Source organism: Bufo gargarizans, chromosome 6, assembly GCF_014858855.1.
Source record: "Bufo gargarizans isolate SCDJY-AF-19 chromosome 6, ASM1485885v1, whole genome shotgun sequence".
In the NCBI taxonomy this organism is placed as follows: Eukaryota; Metazoa; Chordata; class Amphibia; order Anura; family Bufonidae; genus Bufo; species Bufo gargarizans.
The window spans coordinates 251,185,360-251,204,871 of record NC_058085.1 but is presented as its reverse complement, the minus strand read 5'-3'; the positions used below and the strand labels follow the sequence as shown (position 1 = coordinate 251,204,871).

The window sequence follows — 19,512 nt, the reverse complement described above, 5'->3', positions numbered from 1 at the left end:
ATACGTATCCATTTTTAGTTTATACCTAAATACTGCCATACAGTGCTAAGATAACACAGCCATTCAGTACACAAATAGTACTACCCTATACAATATCCAAATAATCTCTCAGGCTTGATTCAAACATGCATTTTGATGCAGTGTTTGGTGCAGCTTTGGAGTAGAAACAAATTAGAGGAGAAACAGACACCTTTAATTTAAAGAGCACCTGCCAACAGGATCAATCCTATTAAAACAGACACCCTGACTGGTAGGGTTGATCCTGCTGATAAAAATGACTTGTATTTTTTATGTAAATGAAGGCTTCAGTGCACTGAGGGGAGGGGCCCAGCCATAAAGATTAGAAGTATTTTTCCCCCCAGGCATGCCACAACTAATTTTCACAAGACTCGCATCATTTTATTAGCAGGATCAACACTAGCAGGCAGTATCCCTGGTTTAATGGGGTTAATCTTGCTGACAGGTGCTTTTTAAACAGTTCTTTACACTCGACTTTGATTCAAAAACTATATCTAAATCCTTACTGAAGCGCTCACATAATACTGCCATATGGTTCACTTATAACACTGCAATTCAAAAACTAGGTGGTTTTAGGATTCATTTTAATGTATGTTAAAAATAACTCCCTTTTTTACGGAGTGGAAGGATTAGTGGAGACATCCACTTCTCTTCAAGCAGCTGCCAGGTGTCGGACCCCCGCCAATCTGATATCGATGACTTATCCTGAGGATAGGTCATCAATACAAATAACTTGGACAACCCTTTTAAGGGGATCCAGCGGCACTGTTAGGCCTCATGCACATGACCTTATGTATTTTGCGGTCTGCAAAAAACGGATCCGCAAAAAATGCAGACGACGTCCGTGTGCATTCCGTATTTTGCGAAAAGGAACATCTGGTCCCTAATAGAACAGTCCTATTTTTGTCCATAATGCGGACAATAATAGGACACATTCTATTTTTTTTGCGGAACGGAAATACGGACATATGGAAACGGAATGCACATGGAGTAACTAAAGTTTTTTTTTTGCGGACCCATTGAAATGACTAACGAACACAGAACTAACGAAAAAAAACTAACGAACACAGAAAGAAAATAAGTTTGTGTGCATGAGGCCTTACTTAGGATACTCTGAATGTTAAGGTAGGGGTGGGACCAATTGTGGGGGGAGGGGCTCAGCAGCACATTGATGATGAGTGCTTCGATAAGTAAAAAGGGCAACTACAAAACGTGACCTCATAGTTTGCAATCAGTAGCTAAATACATGATCTATTGATGTATATCTCCTGTTTCCAATTAGGTGTAAAACATGTGAAGCCGCCTGTAAAACCCAAACCACTGGTGCCTCCACGCCCTAAGGAAATTCCAGGGTCCGAAAATAAAAGTCCTTTGCTATCACCAACATCTAGCCAATGCTCTCCAACTTTGGATATACCATCTGCCCTCAAAATCAGCCAGCTTACAGGTCCGCAACCTTATGGGACTAGGCGGACTTCATTAAAAAGATGGTCATCCTCTGTTGGTGAAGAAGGAAATCAAGAGAATAACCCACTGTCACCAGTGGAAAACAGGAGTACAGATCTACCAGTCAAGATTGCAGCCAAGCCATTATCTGCTCCTTCGAGACCTCTGCACAGTGGACCAGTATGGAAAGGAAAAAGTCCTTTTATCTTAACAACTCGAGGATGGGGAGAGCAAAGACTGAATCAATCAAGGGATCACAACGAGAGGTGAGATTTCTTTCATTACTGTGGTCAATTCCAGTTACTTCTCATCACATTTGCAATGTCTTAGGGCGGTTGTCAGTGTAAATATTGGCAGTATGAGCAACGTATGTCCAATTGGATGTCCAAGTGCTGTGACCTTGCTGATTTCTATAACAAAGCATCCCCGGCCAATTGTTCTCCTGTTGGTTCTCCTTGGCTTTTTTCAGGAGGCCTTAATTAGTCATTAGCTATATGTCAAGATATTAGACTGAACTCTTAGATTATACCATCCACATGAAATAATTTCCAGTCAAGACACTGTTAACATTAAAAGTGACCACCCCTTGTTAGACACTTCTATGGATACTTATATTCCCACAAAACAAAAAATGTCATGACCCCATACACATTAGAATAGTTTGTGAATTCTGTCAAAACCAACAGGATACAAAAGTAAAAATCCACTGTAAAAAGTCTATTTGTATCTATTTGGTGAAGCCAAATTACTTAATTATTTCACAGCATCAGCAAAGTGAAGTGAGCTCAATTTGTCTCCCCATGGTCAGCCCCAGCATTGGATTGTGATTGTTATGGGATAACATTGGGCTTAACCAAAGTCCCAAAACCATTACATGAGCCTATTCAAGAGCTGGATGAAAGGGGTCATCTAGAAATAGAAAAAAAAAAATTGACATTTGTCCAGAAACAGAGCCATTGTCATACATGGACTGTGTTAGTATTGTCGTTATTCACGTGAATGGAGTTGAAGTGCAGTACCAAACACAGCCATGGACAAGATTGGCACTGCTCCTGTAAAAAAAGCAGACTAATTTTCTAATTTTGGACAATCTCTTTAACGTATTTTCATGTTTGATAAATGCTATGACCTGTGTACCCTTTTTTCTGCCCTCTTTTTTTTACTTCTTTCTCTCTTTTTCTTTCTTCGTACTTAATTCTTCTGTTTATTTTGGCTTATGTCAGCGAGACTACATCCCAGAAAACTAGTTCCAGCTCAGTGAGTAAAGATACAGATTCACAAAAAAGACAAACTACAGTCGAAGAGAGTACAGTCTTACATTCAGAAAGTCATGTTGGAATTATTCCAGAAGAAAAAGCAGTGGCTTTCAATGTCCAAGACTCTGTAGCCAGTCCTGAAAAATTGCCCTCAAGAGCCTCTGAAGATGAAAGGATGGTTTCTTCAGGATTCTGCTCTTCTGACAGGTCTGAACTTCAAAAACCATCTGTTCCCCTAAAATCTGATCTTCATTATGAAAATAGCAAACAGGTCTCCCACTATGACCATAAGGAAGAAATCATGGTGCCACCCACTAGAACTGAGAAAAAAGTTCTAAGTGTTCCTATAAGAGAATCCTTCCATGTGCCAAAAAGTCAAACTGAGGATGAAAATGTAAAAAATGCAATAGTTTATAATAATAAGATTTCTGATGTAAGGTCAGAACTTGGACACATAGTACTGCCTGGTGACATACATGTAGACAAAGGACACCTGGAAATCAGGGACAAGAATCAACAACCAGAAGCAGAAGTATATTCTCACGACCTTCAAAACATTGGAGATGTTATACCCCAAAAATATACACAACACACCAATATAGCTTACAAGCAAGAATCACAACATCATGATCAGCCACAGCCAATTGTACCCCCAAAACCCAAAGAACGAAAAAAGCTGTCTGTGCAGTTTAATGTGCCAAAAGCAGATGACCAAGGTGAAGTGCAAAGGTCTTTGGGCGATACTGAATCAGAGGTACAAGAACCCAAAGAATATAGAGCTAGACACAAGGAGGATGGAAATGCAGATATGAGAAGATGGCATAGAGAAGATGGCGAAGAGGAGGTAAGATTCAAAATAAAATGTCTACCAGTTAGCACAATGTGTGCCTGTAGGAGAAAATACCTCTATAATATGGTGTCTGATGGAACATACTATGAAATTCCAGGGCCCCTAGACTGCTGTAGGTGTAGCACTACATATGGACCCTCTTTTTTAAGCTGCATTCATAGTTGCCAATAGGAATCTGTCAACATTGTCAACCACAGTAAGATCCCCTGTTTCTAGTCAATTGAAAGTAATGTGGAGCACCTTGCAAGGAAACCTTGACTAAAGTTCAAAATAGGTCAGTGCAAAAGTAATACAGTATCTCTGTGTGCATTCAAAGGAACGGAGAATTCATATTGCTCAATCAGTATGTGCCACCTTGAGCAATATGGCGTACGCTACACTGGTTGTATGCCAGTATTAGTAAATGTACCCTATTGTGCGGACTGAAATCACCATCCACATCAATATTCCCGTATATACATAGGTATCTATTTAGGACAATTTGGATGCAGGTATTTTTGTAAATGGTCTTCATTGGTTATACTCTACCTGAGAGAAATAAAAAGGGGCATTCAGTAGTGCAGCCTCAGGCTTGGTACTGGGATTAATAAAACTTCATTTATGTTTTTAATTTATAGAGATATTCTTTTAATCTGATGATGCCTTATAAAATTATGTCTGACTGTCCGGCACCATCTGCAATATAATGTCCAGTTATTTTGTTGTAAGTTACAGATATGATTACTTTAAGTTACAGGTCTAGAGACAAAACTGGTGTAAAGGAAAACTGGGTTAGGGCTTGTTCACATCTTTTTTGGAGGCCTCCATTTTTTTTGTTTGGGGCCTCGATTGCAGCTTCTCTCAAAAAGACCAGACCAAAAAGATGCAGGATGACTTTTTCGTCCAGTAAAAAAAAACAGGTTCCTGAATGGAAACATAACAGACTCCATTGTATTTAATGGAGTCTGCTTAACTCGGTTCGTTAAGAGATAAGAAAGAAAGGCGGTTATACAGTGCTGTTCCAGGCATATCCTGGGAGCACAGTGAGGGCGCCAGAGGGCCAGAGAGCCAGACACCGGTCTGCAGTATTCAATTATCATCCAATGCCAGAGTAGTGAACAAAATTAACTCTTAATAGAGTAGTAAGGTAAAAGTGTACCAGGAAATGAATAAAAAGTCTCTAAGTGACAAACAAATAGACAGTATAAAATTTGTAATTGTAGTATAAAATAATATATAAAAATCCATTATAAGATACATGGAATGTATTTAAATATACTCAACTTGGTGTATATCAACAAATCTCAGTGTATCACCTTTATGAGCATAAAATAAGCACTGGTAAAGGACTTACTTTACCGGGGAGGGAAGTATAGGATAAGCACATAACACCTATACTTGTACCTCCCCCGCCGAGATCGCCTTGTAATGGTGGATGTGACTTCTACGTCCCTTCTTCTACGTAGGTTACTCTTGATAAAGGGGTACTGTCTCGAAACGCGTCAAGCATTTTATGTATTAAAGACCCCTACTTTGGAACTTGGAGCCCTGGTGTCATCCTTTGGGGGACGTAGAAGTCACATCCACCATTACAAGGTGATCTCGGCGGGGGAGGTACAAGTATAGGTGTTATGTGCTTATCCTATACTTCCCTCCCCGGTAAAGTAAGTCCTTTACCAGTGCTTATTTTATGCTCATAAAGGTGATACACTGAGATTTGTTGATATACACCAAGTTGAGTATACTTAAATAAATTCCATGTATCCTATAATGGATTTTTATATATTATTTTATACTACAATTACTAATTTTATACTGTCTATTTGTTTGTCACTTAGAGACTTTTTATTCACTTCCTGGTACACTTTTACCTTACTAATCTATTTAGAGTTAATTTTGTTCACCACTCTGGCATTGGACGATAATTGAATACTGCAGACCGGTGTCTGGCTCTCTGGCTCCCCCACTGTGCTCCCAGGATATACCTGGAACAGCACTGTATAAAACGCCTTTCTTTCTTATCTCTTATCATTCCAGCAGTTCACTGAAGTGCACTGATTTTCATGGTTTGGGGAGCTGCCTTATTCCCTTTGAGTCATCACATCTAGACCTTTCACTACCGTTCATTGCAAATATCCATTGCCGCCTCATATCCTATTTTTTCCTTTACTGTCCTACATCCCTGTTCACCCGACTCCTTTTTGTTTTATTATATCTTTCATATAACTCGGTTCATCTCAGTTTTGTGCTGAATCTGGCATTTCCGTTATTTTCGTTATTCTGCTCCTATAATGGAGTGATGTAAACTCACCCTTAGGTCTCACGCCCATGTGTCAGATGCAGACTCATTCACTTCAATGGGGCTGCAAAAGATGCGGACAGCACACGGTATATCCATTCCATGGCACCAAAAAATAAAATAATAGAACGTGTCCTATTCTTGTCTGTTTTCCAAATAAGGATAGGACTGTTCTATAGAGGGCAGGACGCTCCGTTTCTGCAAAATGTGTAACCGTGTTTTGTAGAACTCAAAAACACCTATGGTCATGTGCATGAGCCCTTACATGTACACTCAACATATAAACTATTATATCTCTAGTTACATGAGCAAGAAAGAGGAGGAACATTGGAGGGGGTGGATTTCAAGGTCAGTGGAATCTCCCTTCCTTGTCACTCCTGTTCCGTGTTTTTCTCTCCTGGTGACATTTAGTACATGTTCACACCACTGAACGCTGGGAATGTGGACTGTTCTTCATTCATTTTGTAGTCTCAGCAATAGAATATATTGAATTTGTGTTCTGGAGAAAGTATAGAGAGCAGGATGTAGTGAAACAATGTTTCTTAAGAAAGCAATCCGCAAAGCTTGTTTATTATAATTCGCCCATGCGCCCCCTTCTGGCAGACAGGAAAATTAAACCAGTTCTAGTTCAGCTGCTCCAGGCACTTTGGATTTGCAGGAAGAATGAAATTACAGAGTAATTTACAATGACATCATGTGCACATGTCACAGCTCTAGACGCTGTGGCTTTTGTTACTCAGATCACCTAGAAATGTGCTGGATTTTCTGTGTGTCGTGGACGCCCCATTCATTCCTATGGCAGCCCTGCTACATTGTGGTACTTGGGTGGGACATGGGCACACAAAATGTGCCATGCCCCAAATGGTCGTGTAGCCATACCCTTATAACTGCCACACGACAGGCCCTGTTACAAGTTATGGCTCTTGTCAACTGCATTATATCACATGGCTTGAAGTCACTCGATATTTTATGGTCACAACAGTGTTCATCATGACTATATGGTGCGGTTAGCATTTCCATATTAGGTCAGTTTGTTAGTTGTTCCCAATTTATTATTTTTAGCCTCCACGGGGAACAGTGATATTGAAGGACTTATCATTTTTCCATGCATTCTTATCTGACTTATGTTCATTTATTAACTTTGCACTGCAGTGACTTTGTTGCATAGGAATGCCTTATGGAGACTGGGTGTACGTGTGAGGTGATAATTCATTACAGCTATGTATGTAGAAACTATTGTACAAGGAGAACATGGGGTAACATAATATGCAACATGTAAGAGGACATACATGACCACCTTTTTGTCTAGAGTACAGATGTGCAATTGAAGAAATAATTATATATACATGAGTATTGCCCAAAAAACTTAATTCAACAAAGGTGGGTCATTTTTTTTAACTGATGAAACAGCAAAAAATGGAAACAAATGAGGGCAAAGGAGTAGGGTTTCTCAGTGAAAGGCAAAGTGGTTCAGTCTCAAATTAAAACAAGGGTCCAAATCAGTTAGAGGAAGATAAAAATAAAAAGGGAATTGCTCCATGGGGACAAAATGCTCGTAAATCTATCAAGTGTTATCAAAAATAGAAAATGTACCATGCGAGATGTCTCTTGACCTCTGAGAAGACCAGATAGAAACATAGAAACATAGAATGTGTCGGCAGATAAGAACCATTTGGCCCATCTAGTCTGCCCAATATACTAAATACTATGGATAGCCCCTGGCCCTATCTTATATGAAGGATGGCCTTATGCCTATCCCATGCATGCTTAAACTCCTCCACTGTATTTGCAGCTGCCACTTCTGCAGGAAGGCTATTCCATGCATCCACTACTATCTCAGTAAAGTAATACTTCCTGATATTACTCTTAAACCTTTTCCCCGCTAATTTAAAACTATGTCCTCTTGTAGCAGTTTTTCTGCTTTTAAATATTCTCTCCTCTTTTACCGAGTTGATTCCCTTTATGTATTTAAAAGTTTATATTATCTCCCCTCTGTCTCGTCTTTCATCCAAGCTATATATGTTAAGGTCCTTTAATCTTTCCTGGTAAGTTTTATCCTGCAATCCATGTACTAGTTTAGTAGCTCTTCTCTGAACTCTCTCCAAAGTATCAATATCCTTCTGGAGATATGGTCTCCAGTACTGAGCACAATACTCCAAATGAGGTCTCACTAGTGCTCTGTAGAGCGGCATGAGCACCTCCCTCTTTCTACTGGTAATGCCTCTCCCTATACACCCAAACATTCTGCTAGCATTTCCTGCTGCTCTATGACACTGTCTGCCTACCTTTAAGTCTTCTAAAATAATGACCCCTAAATCCCTTTCCTCAGATACTGAGGTTAGGACTGTATCACTGATTCTATATTCTGCTCTTGGGTTTTTACGTCCCAGGTGCATTATCTTGCACTTATCAACTAGTGATGAGCGGGAGGTGCCATATTCGATTTCGCGATATTTCACGAATATTCGTGATATATTCGTCGAAATCGAATATTCGTAATTATTCCAACTATCGCGAATAATATGCGATTTAATTAATCGCGTATTGCGATTTTTCTTTTAATAGTATAAGGCAACGTCCTTATGACTAATTGACTATGGCTAGGCTAATATGTGTATTTTACGAAATTTCGTAATATTGCTCTAACTTCGTCTTTTAGAATATTCGTTATATTGCTATAACTTCGTCTTTTAGAATATTACAAATATTCTAAAAGACGAAGTTAGAGCAATATTAAGAATATACGTAAAAAGTTGAAATCGCAATTCGATTATTATAACTTGAATGAATCGAATTGCAATTTCAACTTAGCACTGCTATATTCCATATTAGGCTAGAATTAACGAATATGGAATATAGCAGTACTAAGTTGAAATCGCAATTCGATTAATTCAAGTTATAATAATCAAATTGCAATTTCAACTTAAGCACTGCTATATTCCATATTCGTTAATTCTAGCCTACTATGGAATATAGCAGTGCTAAGTTGAAATCGCCATGCGATTACTTCGAGTTATATTAATCGCATGGCGATTTCAACTTGGACCTGGTTTACTATGGTTGGCTTCAATGGCTTGGTAGAATTAGCGAATATGACGAATGTATTCGTCATATTCCACAAAACGAATACATGAATGTATTCGTCATATTCCACAAAACGAAGATATTCTCCATCTTCGTTTTAGCTACCTATTCATCAACTTCGCGAATTCTAGCAATCATATAGGAAAGTTGACTATAGAGACAGCTAAGTTTAATTCGCTATGCGATTATATTACTTTGCTTTTTTTAAAAATAAATAGAATAATTATAATACCTGACAATTATTATAATTATTCTATTTATAAAAAAAAAGCTAAGTAATATAATCGCATAGCGAATTAAACCTAGCTGTCTCTATAGTCAACTTTCCTATATGATTGCTAGAATTCGCGAAGTTGATGAATAGGTAGCTAAAACGAAGATGGAGAATATCTTCGTTTTGTGGAATATGACGAATACATTCGTATATTCGTTTTGTGGAATATGACGAATACATTCGTCATATTCGTTAATTCTACCAAGCCATTGAAGCCAACCATAGTAAACCAGGTCCAAGTTGAAATCGCCATGCGATTAATATAACTCGAAGTAATCGCATGGCGATTTCAACTTAGCATTGCTATATTCCATATATTCTCTAGTTTTCCTAAGTCCTTTTCCATTTGGTGTATCCCTCCAGGAACATCAACCCAGTTACAAATCTTTGTGTCATCAGCAAAAAGACACACCTTACCATTGAGGCCTTCTGCAATTTCGCTGATAACAAGACCTTGGTCTGAATATACTCCATTGACTACAACCCTCTGTTGCCTGTCCCTGAGCCACTGCCTAATCCATTCAACAATATGGGAGTCCAAGCACAAGACTGCAATTTATTGATAAGCCTTCTTGTCCATATTTTATGCCAGTGCTGAAATAACTACTTCTGATTAGTGTTGGATGGTGATTGCTGTGGATTTCTTCTTCTGATTTGTTTAGGACTATACTGCTGAGCCCCACCATACTGGCGTGTAAAGAGTCAGAGGTGTTTAAAGTGAATCGTTAATGTGGGCCTTGTAAATGCAAGTCTATGGATCTCTATTTGCCATTTTTTTTATTGACCAAGTACCACATGAGATGAGTCTTAACTGCAGACTAGTCAGGAGTAGTTTTTTCCAAGTCTGTAGAAGGAAATCAATCTTTGAAAGTCTGTGAGATCCTGTCAGTTTATTTTATTGATGGGAGCATTCAAAGGATTTTTCCTAAGGTTGTGTCCCATTATGGAGAGGATAGGGGAATATACACAGATTTAAATTCTCTTTGGGGGCACCCCACTAGTGTGCAACCCATCAACACAGGGTAAACACTGCCAAAAGCAGATAACCTAGTGTAGTGTAGGCTTTAAAACTGTTTGCATAGCAACGCCTTTATATAAAATGTATCAAAAAGAAAGGAGGTGAGGAGCAGTCCTGACTATGCCTTCATTGCCCCAGGCAAAGTTTCAGTTTGTAGTCAAATCCTGGATCTAAGGGCTCATTCAGACGGCCGTATGTTTTTTTACGGTCCTTAAAGATGTGGATCCATTTTTTTGGCGGACAGTTCAGTCTGTACGCAAAAAACGGAGGGCATACGGAATGTGTTCCATACACTTGAATGGGGCTACGGAGCCGAGTTTTACTGACAAACATAGGACATGCTTTATCTTTTTTGCGGTGCGGCACAGGGTGTGCTGTCCGCATCTTTTGCTGTCCCATTGAAATGAAAGGGTCCGCACCCGTTCTGCAAAAATACAGGATTTGACCACAAACTAAAACTTTGCCTGGGGCAATGAAGGCATAGCCAATGTAGCCTCTTGCATTGGACCTCTTCATCACATACTTTGCTGATGCTTTCTCATGACAGTGACATGACCCTATATGTAGGACACAGCCCGGTGTAACAGGACTGCTCATATGTCTTTTCTACCTCACATTACTCTACCCCGAAACAGTGTTTAACAGGAAACAACCCCTTTTATCAATTTAGCAGAACCCAGCTCCATCTCTTAGGGGGTTACTGTCTCATATTTGCTGCTCTCAGAGGCTAACTACAATTTATTAAAGGGATTGTCTGATATTTTAATATTGATGGACTATCCTCAGGATCGGTGGGGGTCCGACTCCCAGCACACCCACCAATCAATTGTTTGACAAGGCCTCTTTCTGGAACATGGCCTAGGCGCAGCTCAGACCCATTCGAGTGCATTCAAGTGCATGGTCATGAGGTGTGATACAAAAAACATCCGCTACCAAATGTATGTGCTGTGCTTGGTTAGCTGTGAGAATGCTGCAGAGATCACTGGAGAGCCGTGGCCTCTTCGAACTGTTGATTGGCAGAGGGTGTCGAGAGCTGGACCCTCACTGATGAGATATCGATGACCTATCCTGAGGATAGGTCATGAATATTAAAATATTCAATGACCCCTTCAAGTGTCAATGTATTTATAGCAAATACCTCACTTCTAGAGGGGTTTTGCCTAACAAATTAAAATTTTTAATAACGAGGGCCAGGCACTATGATCCTCAACTATTCCAAACTGTCATTAGAGAGGTGGCCCCCCACTTCATTCAGTTGTTTCCATTAGTAGCATCCATTTGTCTTTTCCATACGCTTTCACGACAGAACCCGACTAGTTCTTGTGGTTGGTGAGGACACTAGCCATATCTTACTTGCATATCAGGAGTGAAATTTTTGGTTTTCAATCTTTTCATATATAATACTGAAGGTCAGTCTTCTTATAAAGGTTGGTTTATTTGTGGCCTCCATGAAATTCCTCCTGGAAACCTCAAGTCCAGTTACCAGTACAGTATATTATTGACTTAACAGGCATAAAAGCCAAGGTGATCAGAAACCAGTTTTACTGGTTGTTCAGTGATAGGTGAGAGCCTAGACCCTTTGGCAGTTGATTTTGTATGATCTTTTTCAGGTTTATTGCATCTGCTGCTTTACAGTCTTCAGAAAAACCATGAGATTTCACTGTGACAGGATTTTATGACAAAACCCATAACTCCTGTATAGATGTATGACATACCTGATGGACCAGACATTTGTGTTCTACAATTTTACTTGACATACTAGGTTACAATACTGCAATAAACTCAGCCTGTAAAGATTGCGCAGATCACGTATGCAGTTAGGTTTTCCTTTACCAGGAGCAAAGATTCAATTTGCTGCCCTAGCTCTGTATGTAACAGTCTTGGCCATGGCATAGTTCCTTGTGGGCGCCCTCTTGGCACTATGTGACGCTATGTTCTGATATGTTCTACCTATTGTGCACCTCTATTTGATTAGTTCTGCTTTAAAGGGCGTCAGTACCTATGAAACTGGCTGCCAGTTATATGTGTGCTTAGCAGCTAAAGGCATCTGTGTTAGTCCCATGTGCTGCACTGATAAGAAACATAAAGTTTTAATATATGCAAATGAGCTTCTAGGAGCAATGGGGGCATTGCCGTTACTCCTAGATGCTCTGCTTTTTCTACATATGTTGCTTCCTCTCCACTTTGACTAACAGGACCAGATAGTTTAAACGTGACCATGCCTGGTCCTGTCAATCAAAGTGGAGAGGGCTTGGTAGTTGCAGAGAGAGCTGAGCCTCTAGGTGTAATGGCAACGCCATTATTGCTCCTAGAGACTCATTTGCATGTATTAAAACTCAATTTTTCTCAGCAATGCGGGCACATAACATATGAACATGGAACCAACACAGATGCCTTCAGCTGCCAAGCGCATATGTAACAGGTAAGCCAGTTTTATAGGTACAAATCTGCTGACAGATGCCTTTTCAAAAACATGTATTTGTGCATACAACTGTTTTAGCAGAATTTCATGTGACTGAGTTTGCATTGCTGAAATACCAAACCTATGAGGAAGTGGTTGTGATGGTGGTTTTGTGGACAGATATTCCCTGTAATATTTTCATAGCTGAGATGTAATTCCCATAAGTAGGAAAAAAAAAGAAGTTTTGGGCCAGGGACAAGCTTGACCTCCAGAGTACCAGAGGATCCATCAGTGGGCCCAGGCTCTGACACTATAATGGACACTTCGGCCCAGCAGAGGACTACATCCCTTAGGAGCAATCTGAGAGTGAAGCATATAAATCCTCACTGCCGTGGAGCACTATGAGCTTCATTATTAATCCGTTCACTAAACTACAGCCAAATAAAAAAGTTTGCAGTGACATACAAATACCAGAGCTTCTACTCACTTCTCCAATCCCCTGCTGCTGCCATTTCTACATACCATTGCCATATATTTCTCACACGTACTACCTTTCAATGACCAAATAATACACCCTACAACGCTTAGTGAAAAAGCTAAAGGGGCATTAATGGGAACCTGTCACCATGAAAATGCAATGTAAGGTACAGAAAGCATGTTATAGAGCAGGAGGAGCTGAGCAGATTGATATATAGTTTATGGGAAAAGATTCAGTAAAACTGGTCATTTATAGTTACATTGAAATTCCTGCCCATTCTGGGCTTTGAGGTTAGGAGGCGGGCCTATCAGTGATTGACAGCCCTTATCTCTATCACTGTGTATACAGAGATAGCTGTCAATCACTGATAGGAAATAAATGACCAGTTTTACTGAATCTTTTCCCATAAACTATATATCAATCTGCTCATCTCTTCCTGGTCTATAACATGCTGACTGCAGCCAAAACACCATGTTGAACGTGACAGGTTCCCAGATAAATAAGGGGTTACAGTGGGATACAAATGGTATAAATAGTTAATAGAGATTGTACTCACATAATTGATCCCCTGCCATTGCCGTTCTGACTCTGCTTGGGTCCCTGCTGCGCTTCACTTCTTGCTATTGTCCTGACGCAAAAGGAAATGGCTCTGAATGCCGCTAAGCCAATCACTCCCCTCGTCCAATTATTGGATAAGTGGCCTTTTCAGCCATTTCCTGTCGTGTCGTGGAGCACAGCAGATACCTGGTTACTGTCAGAACGCTAATGACAGGGGATCGGCAAGCTGCCTATAAGCTCTGCTATATTTTTTTACAGTATTTGTATTTCACTGCAAACCTTTTTTATTTGGCTGAAATACCCGTTTAACATCTTCACTATTCAAAGGGGAATGATTTAAAATGGCTGCAAGCAACCTGTCCTAGAATTCGAGCAAGACAGAGCTGCCTGAGGGGGTGAGGAGACGGGGCCTCACTACACATCAGCCTCTGGCACTTGTATATACTACATATTCATGTATTTTCCTGTCAGGCTGCTCAGCCATGATGGCATATCCTGGGCAGGATCACATCATTACCATCTATTGTAGAGCAATGTAGTGTGTAGTGAGGCCCCGTCCCCTCACTCCCTGCAAGGGGAGGCAACCAGTCCTGCTCAAATTCTAGGACAGGTTGCTGGCGGCCATTTTAAATCATTTCCGAAGAACCTCTTTATGCACTAAATATTACTTGAACACTGAATGCCAGTTTTATTTGGTCATTGAAAGGCATTATGTGTGAGAAATGTAGGAGAGGACAATGTTATATAGGAATTATTAGGAGGTAATATTTGGATACTATATGGAGGTATTATTTAAGCATTGTATAGGAGCATTATTTGGCATTGTATGGCAGTATCTGGGTATAGACATAAAGGTAAAAAACTGTGTTGTAATGTATTTTGAAATCATGATAATATGTGTCTAAAAATGGTCAGCTGGTAGGCCCTTCTTGACTTGTTTCCCAGGGACCTATTTGTTCTTATTCACACCAATATTTATATATTATCATTATTATTATTTTATCAAAAGATAACAGATCTACAGGAAAAAATATAGAGGGAAAAATGGGGAGGATATAATGGCAAATGGCAAAGTTTGATATAATCCAATTCAATCAACCTAGTAGTAGGGGTAACAAATCCAAAGCAAAACTACAATAATCAAAATACTAAAATGGTCAGCCACAACATACTACAATAGAATAACCATCATAAAAAGGAACCGAAAATAACTCTGTAAAGAATGCCAGTTCAATATCCAGTAGCCAGTGCCCTATATAGTGGTAGTCATTACATTATTAGGAAACTGTGTTCAGGGGAGTGTAAAAAGTCAAACCAAGCCCTCCAAGTAATTAAAGGGCACCTGTCAGCAGATTGTATATATGCAAATGAGGCTACAGGAGCAACAGGGGCATTGTCATTACACCTAGAGGCTCTGCTCTCTCTGCAACTGCGGCACCCGCTGCACTTTTATACACTTTAGGGGAAGTCAGGGCCAGGAGTGATCATATTTACACTGCCTGGTCCTGTCCATCAAAGTGCAGAGGGTGCGGCAGTGGCAGAGAGAGCAGAGCCTTTTTGTTTTGATATTACAGGTCAAAGACAAATAATTCTTGGAAAGCGTGCCCGGCGGATTAGATGGTATCTGCACACCCAGATATTTAAATCCATTAGGTTGTCAAGTAAAAGCAAAATGACTTTGTAAAGATTGGACCATAGATGGATCCAAAGAAACATTGAAAGCTATGCTTTTGGTAAGACGAATCTTATAGTTGGTGAAATGAATATAATCTTGAATAACTGGCATGAGGGGAGGTAAGGAAGTATGTGGCTGAGAGACATAAACCCAGAGGTCTTCTGCGAGTGCGGAACATTGAAATTGGAGGGACCCCATCTTGAAGCCACTTTTATAATGTTATATAATAATTATATAGAGCAAGAGGAGGGCCCTATTTCTTGTTGAAACCAGATCTTCATAGCAGCACTTCCCACTGCCAGAGGTGACAATGCAGGCTCTATCTGCTATCGTGGATCCGTATAGCACAGAAGTGAAGGGAAGTTATAACTGCCTCTGACGGCCCCTTCCATACACTGGAAAGGTTGAGTTAAATGGAAATGATGTTAGCTCAAACATTATATTTATGAAGCCCTAGTGCTACTTCTTCACACACATATGAATGTGTCAAAAACGGAGGTAGACCTAATATAATGATAAACAGACATTCCATTTAGCAATTAGAAAGAAATAGGTGCAAATGTTGAGTAGTAGTAAGAATTGAGGATTTTCAGGACGTTTTATCCATGGTGTTTCATATGGATCAGTTGAAGTTGTATTGACTCTATTCATCGTTTTTAGGACATTTTATTCTCTTAGGAAATACACTCTCAAGCACAAGCATAAGCACTTTATATAGAGTATATTTCCAACCAAGCCCCCTGTAACTGGAGTCTCATTAACTGAGTTTTATTTTTGTTTTCAGTTTTTATATTGTTTTGCATTCTGATGTTTATTAAATGTTTTTATTCATACTAATGATATTCGTTCCATATGCCCATATGTGAGTGCTCGGACTATACTACATTTTAATATTTTTTCCCTTGTTGACTAGGCAGGTCAATTTAGTTCTTGTAGCACCTCTGCACAGGGGAGGGCTGGCAGCCTTAGTCCTGGGGGGCAAATCCAGTCAAGTGGTCAATTTTAGCCCCGCCCATTATTAAAAGCCCCTCCTACATATAATAGGCAGCTCCCAACAAACACTGTACAGCTGACATTCTATAGTTGCGGCCTGTCTCTACACATCATACGGAGAGGGGGAGGTCTGTCCTGGCTGCACTGCCTGCTTCACATCATACAATAAACAGCCGGCTGCAGCCAGGAAGCTCCTCCGCTCTCCTCCCTCCCCCGATCCTGCTCAAGGCCTGTGGTTCCTCCCATCATCTTCCACCCGCCCGTGGCCTGCTGCCCCCCTTTGGCCGTCCTCACCCAGCTCTGAATCCTTCTTCTGAAAATGGCAGGGGGAGGAGTGGGAGCATCTCCTCTCCTACATAGCGCCCCCTACCTCTTACATCCAGTGATGTCACCTTTGTTGTAGACGTTCTCTTTCCTCATCTTCTCTATTCAGTCCAGACCGCCATGATGATTCTTCAGCCATCTCCCGTCTTTGCAGAGATTGACAAACAGACATTAGTTTCCCACATTTTCATCATCTTCACATCTTCTGAACACCCTTTCCTGCCACCCCCAATACTATACTAGTACCACACAGATAGTGCCCCCAATACTATACTGCAGAAACAGTCCCCCTGGAAATACTACTACCACACAGATAGTGCCCCAATACTGTGGCCGCTGTGCCCCCAATACTATACTGCAGAAACAGTCCCCCTGGAAATACTACTACCACACAGATAGTGCCCCAATACTGTGCCCACTGTGCCCCCAATACTATACTGCAGAAACAGTCCCCCTGGAAATACTACTACCACACAGATAGTGCCCCAATACTGTGCCCACTGTGCCCCCAATACTATACTGCAGAAACAGTCCCCTGGAAATACTACTACCACACAGATAGTGCCCTAATACTGTGCCCGCTGTGCCCCCAATACTATACTGCAGAAACAGTCCCCCTGGAAATACTACTACCACACAGATAGTGCCCTAATACTGTGCCCGCTGTGCCCCCAATACTATACTGCAGAAACAGTACCCCTGGAAATACTACTACCACACAGATAGTGCCCCCAATACTGTGCCCGCTGTGCCCCCAATACTATACTGCAGAAACAGTCCCCCTGGAAATACTGCTACCACACAGATAGTGCCCCCAATACTGTGCCCACTGTGCCCCCAATACTATACTGCAGAAACAGTCCCCCTGGAAATACTACTACCACACAGATAGTGCCCCTAATACTGTGCCCGCTGTGCCCCTAATACTATACTGCAGAAACAGTCCCCCTGGAAATACTACTACCACACAGATAGTGCCCTAATACTGTGCCCGCTGTGCCCCCAATACTATACTGCAGAAACAGTCCCCCTGGAAATACTACTACCACACAGATAGTGCCCCCAATACTGTGCCCGCTGTGCCCCCCAATACTATACTGCAGAAACAGTCCCCCTGGAAATACTGCTACCACACAGATAGTGCCCCAATACTGTGCCCACTGTGCCCCCAATACTATACTTCAGAAACAGTCCCCCTGGAAATACTACCACACAGATAGTGCCCTAATACTGTGCCCGCTGTGCCCCCAATACTATACTGCAGAAACAGTCCCCCTGGAAATACTACTACCACACAGATAGAGCCCTAATACTGTGCCCGCTGTGCCCCCAATACTATACTGCAGAAACAGTCTCCCTGGAAATACTACTACCACACAGATAGTGCCCCCAATACTGTGCCCGCTGTGCTCCCCAATATTATACTGCAGAAACAGTCCCTCTGGAAATACTACTACCACACAGATAGTGCCCCCTTCAACAATTATTGGCACACAGTGCTCTAAAAAATAACTGCGCCCAGACACTAATAGTATAAAGATAATGTCCCCCAAAAATAATTGTGCTAAGCTGATACTGTGCCATGGTGCCCCCAAAGTAACAGTGCTCCCCAAAATCCCACCAATAGAAATAATTCTCTGCCAGCGTACACTTAGTAGTAATAATGCCCCTATAGTGCCCTAGTAATCATGTTCCTCATAGCCCCCCAATAGTAGTAAAGCTCCCCATAATACCTCCTAGTAGTAATAATTCTCCCTATATTATGACAGTACATGAAATACCCCCGCTTAGTGCAGTTGAGCTAATGTCCCCATAATGTATGCCAGTATAAAATACCCCTATATAGTGCCCCAGTAAATGCCCTCATAGCACTCCTCTCCCCCCTTCCCCATAGTGTCCCCATAATATGCCAGTAAAAAATGCCCCTTCTTAGTGCCCCAGCAGATGCCCCTATAGTGCTCCTCTCCCCCACAATGTGGCAATAAAAATGCCCCTCCTTAATGCCACCATATGCCCCAATAGTGCTCCACTCCCTCATAGTGCCCCCAAATAATGCCCCATAGTGCTGCTCTCCCCTATAGTGCCTCCCATAATGTGCCAGTAAAAAAATGCCCCCTTAGTGCCACCAAATGCCATAGTGCCCCCCATCAGGGCCGTCTTTTACCAAGGGGCAAAAGGGGCAGCTGCCCCGGGCCCAGTTGCTCCTGGGGGGCCCAAGGCAGCTGCCTCTTGAGCCCTGTTAGCCACTGCCCCGGGTTGTCAAGCTGAGTCCAGGCATCATACTGTGTTAAAGTTGTGAACTGATCTAGGACCTTAGATGACATAACCATGTGACCAGTAACCTAGCAATTACTGGTCACATGGCTATGAGGTCATCACAGGTCCTACCAGGAGTGTTGCAGAAGTTAACTGTGGAGCTTTTTTGTGTGAAGATTACATCAGAAAAAGGTGACAGGGGCTGTTATGTTAATATACTGTAAACTACTGTATAGTGGGGTGCTGTATACTATGTGGGGTGCTGTATACTATGTGGGGGGCTGTATACTGTGTGGGACTGTATACTGTGTGGGACGGTGTACTGTGTGGTGGGCTGTATACTGTGTGGGGGCCTGTATACTGTGGGGGGGGGGCCTGTATAGTGTGGGGGTCCTGTATAGTGTGGGGCATGTATACTGTGGGGGGCTGTATACTGTGTGGGGGCCTGTATACTGTGTGGGGGGGCTGTATACTGTGGGGGCCTGTATACTGTGGGGGGCTGTATACTGTGGGGGGGCTGTATACTGTGGGGGGGCCTGTATAGTGTGGGGCGCTGTATACTGTGTGGGGGGCTGTATACTGTGGGGGGGCCTGTATAGTGTG

The 19,512-nt window shown here is 41.5% G+C and overlaps 1 protein-coding gene across 1 annotated transcript in view; it reads left to right on the top strand.

Moving 5' to 3' along the window:
* TNKS1BP1 (tankyrase 1 binding protein 1) overlaps nucleotides 1-19,512 on the top strand; it is an 83,673-nt gene that overhangs the window by 18,025 nt on the left and 46,136 nt on the right. The window contains exons 3-4 of the mRNA XM_044296430.1: nucleotides 1,301-1,730; nucleotides 2,688-3,564. Coding sequence (XP_044152365.1) covers nucleotides 1,301-1,730; nucleotides 2,688-3,564 — 1,307 coding nt within the window. The remainder of the gene's footprint in view (nucleotides 1-1,300; nucleotides 1,731-2,687; nucleotides 3,565-19,512) is intronic.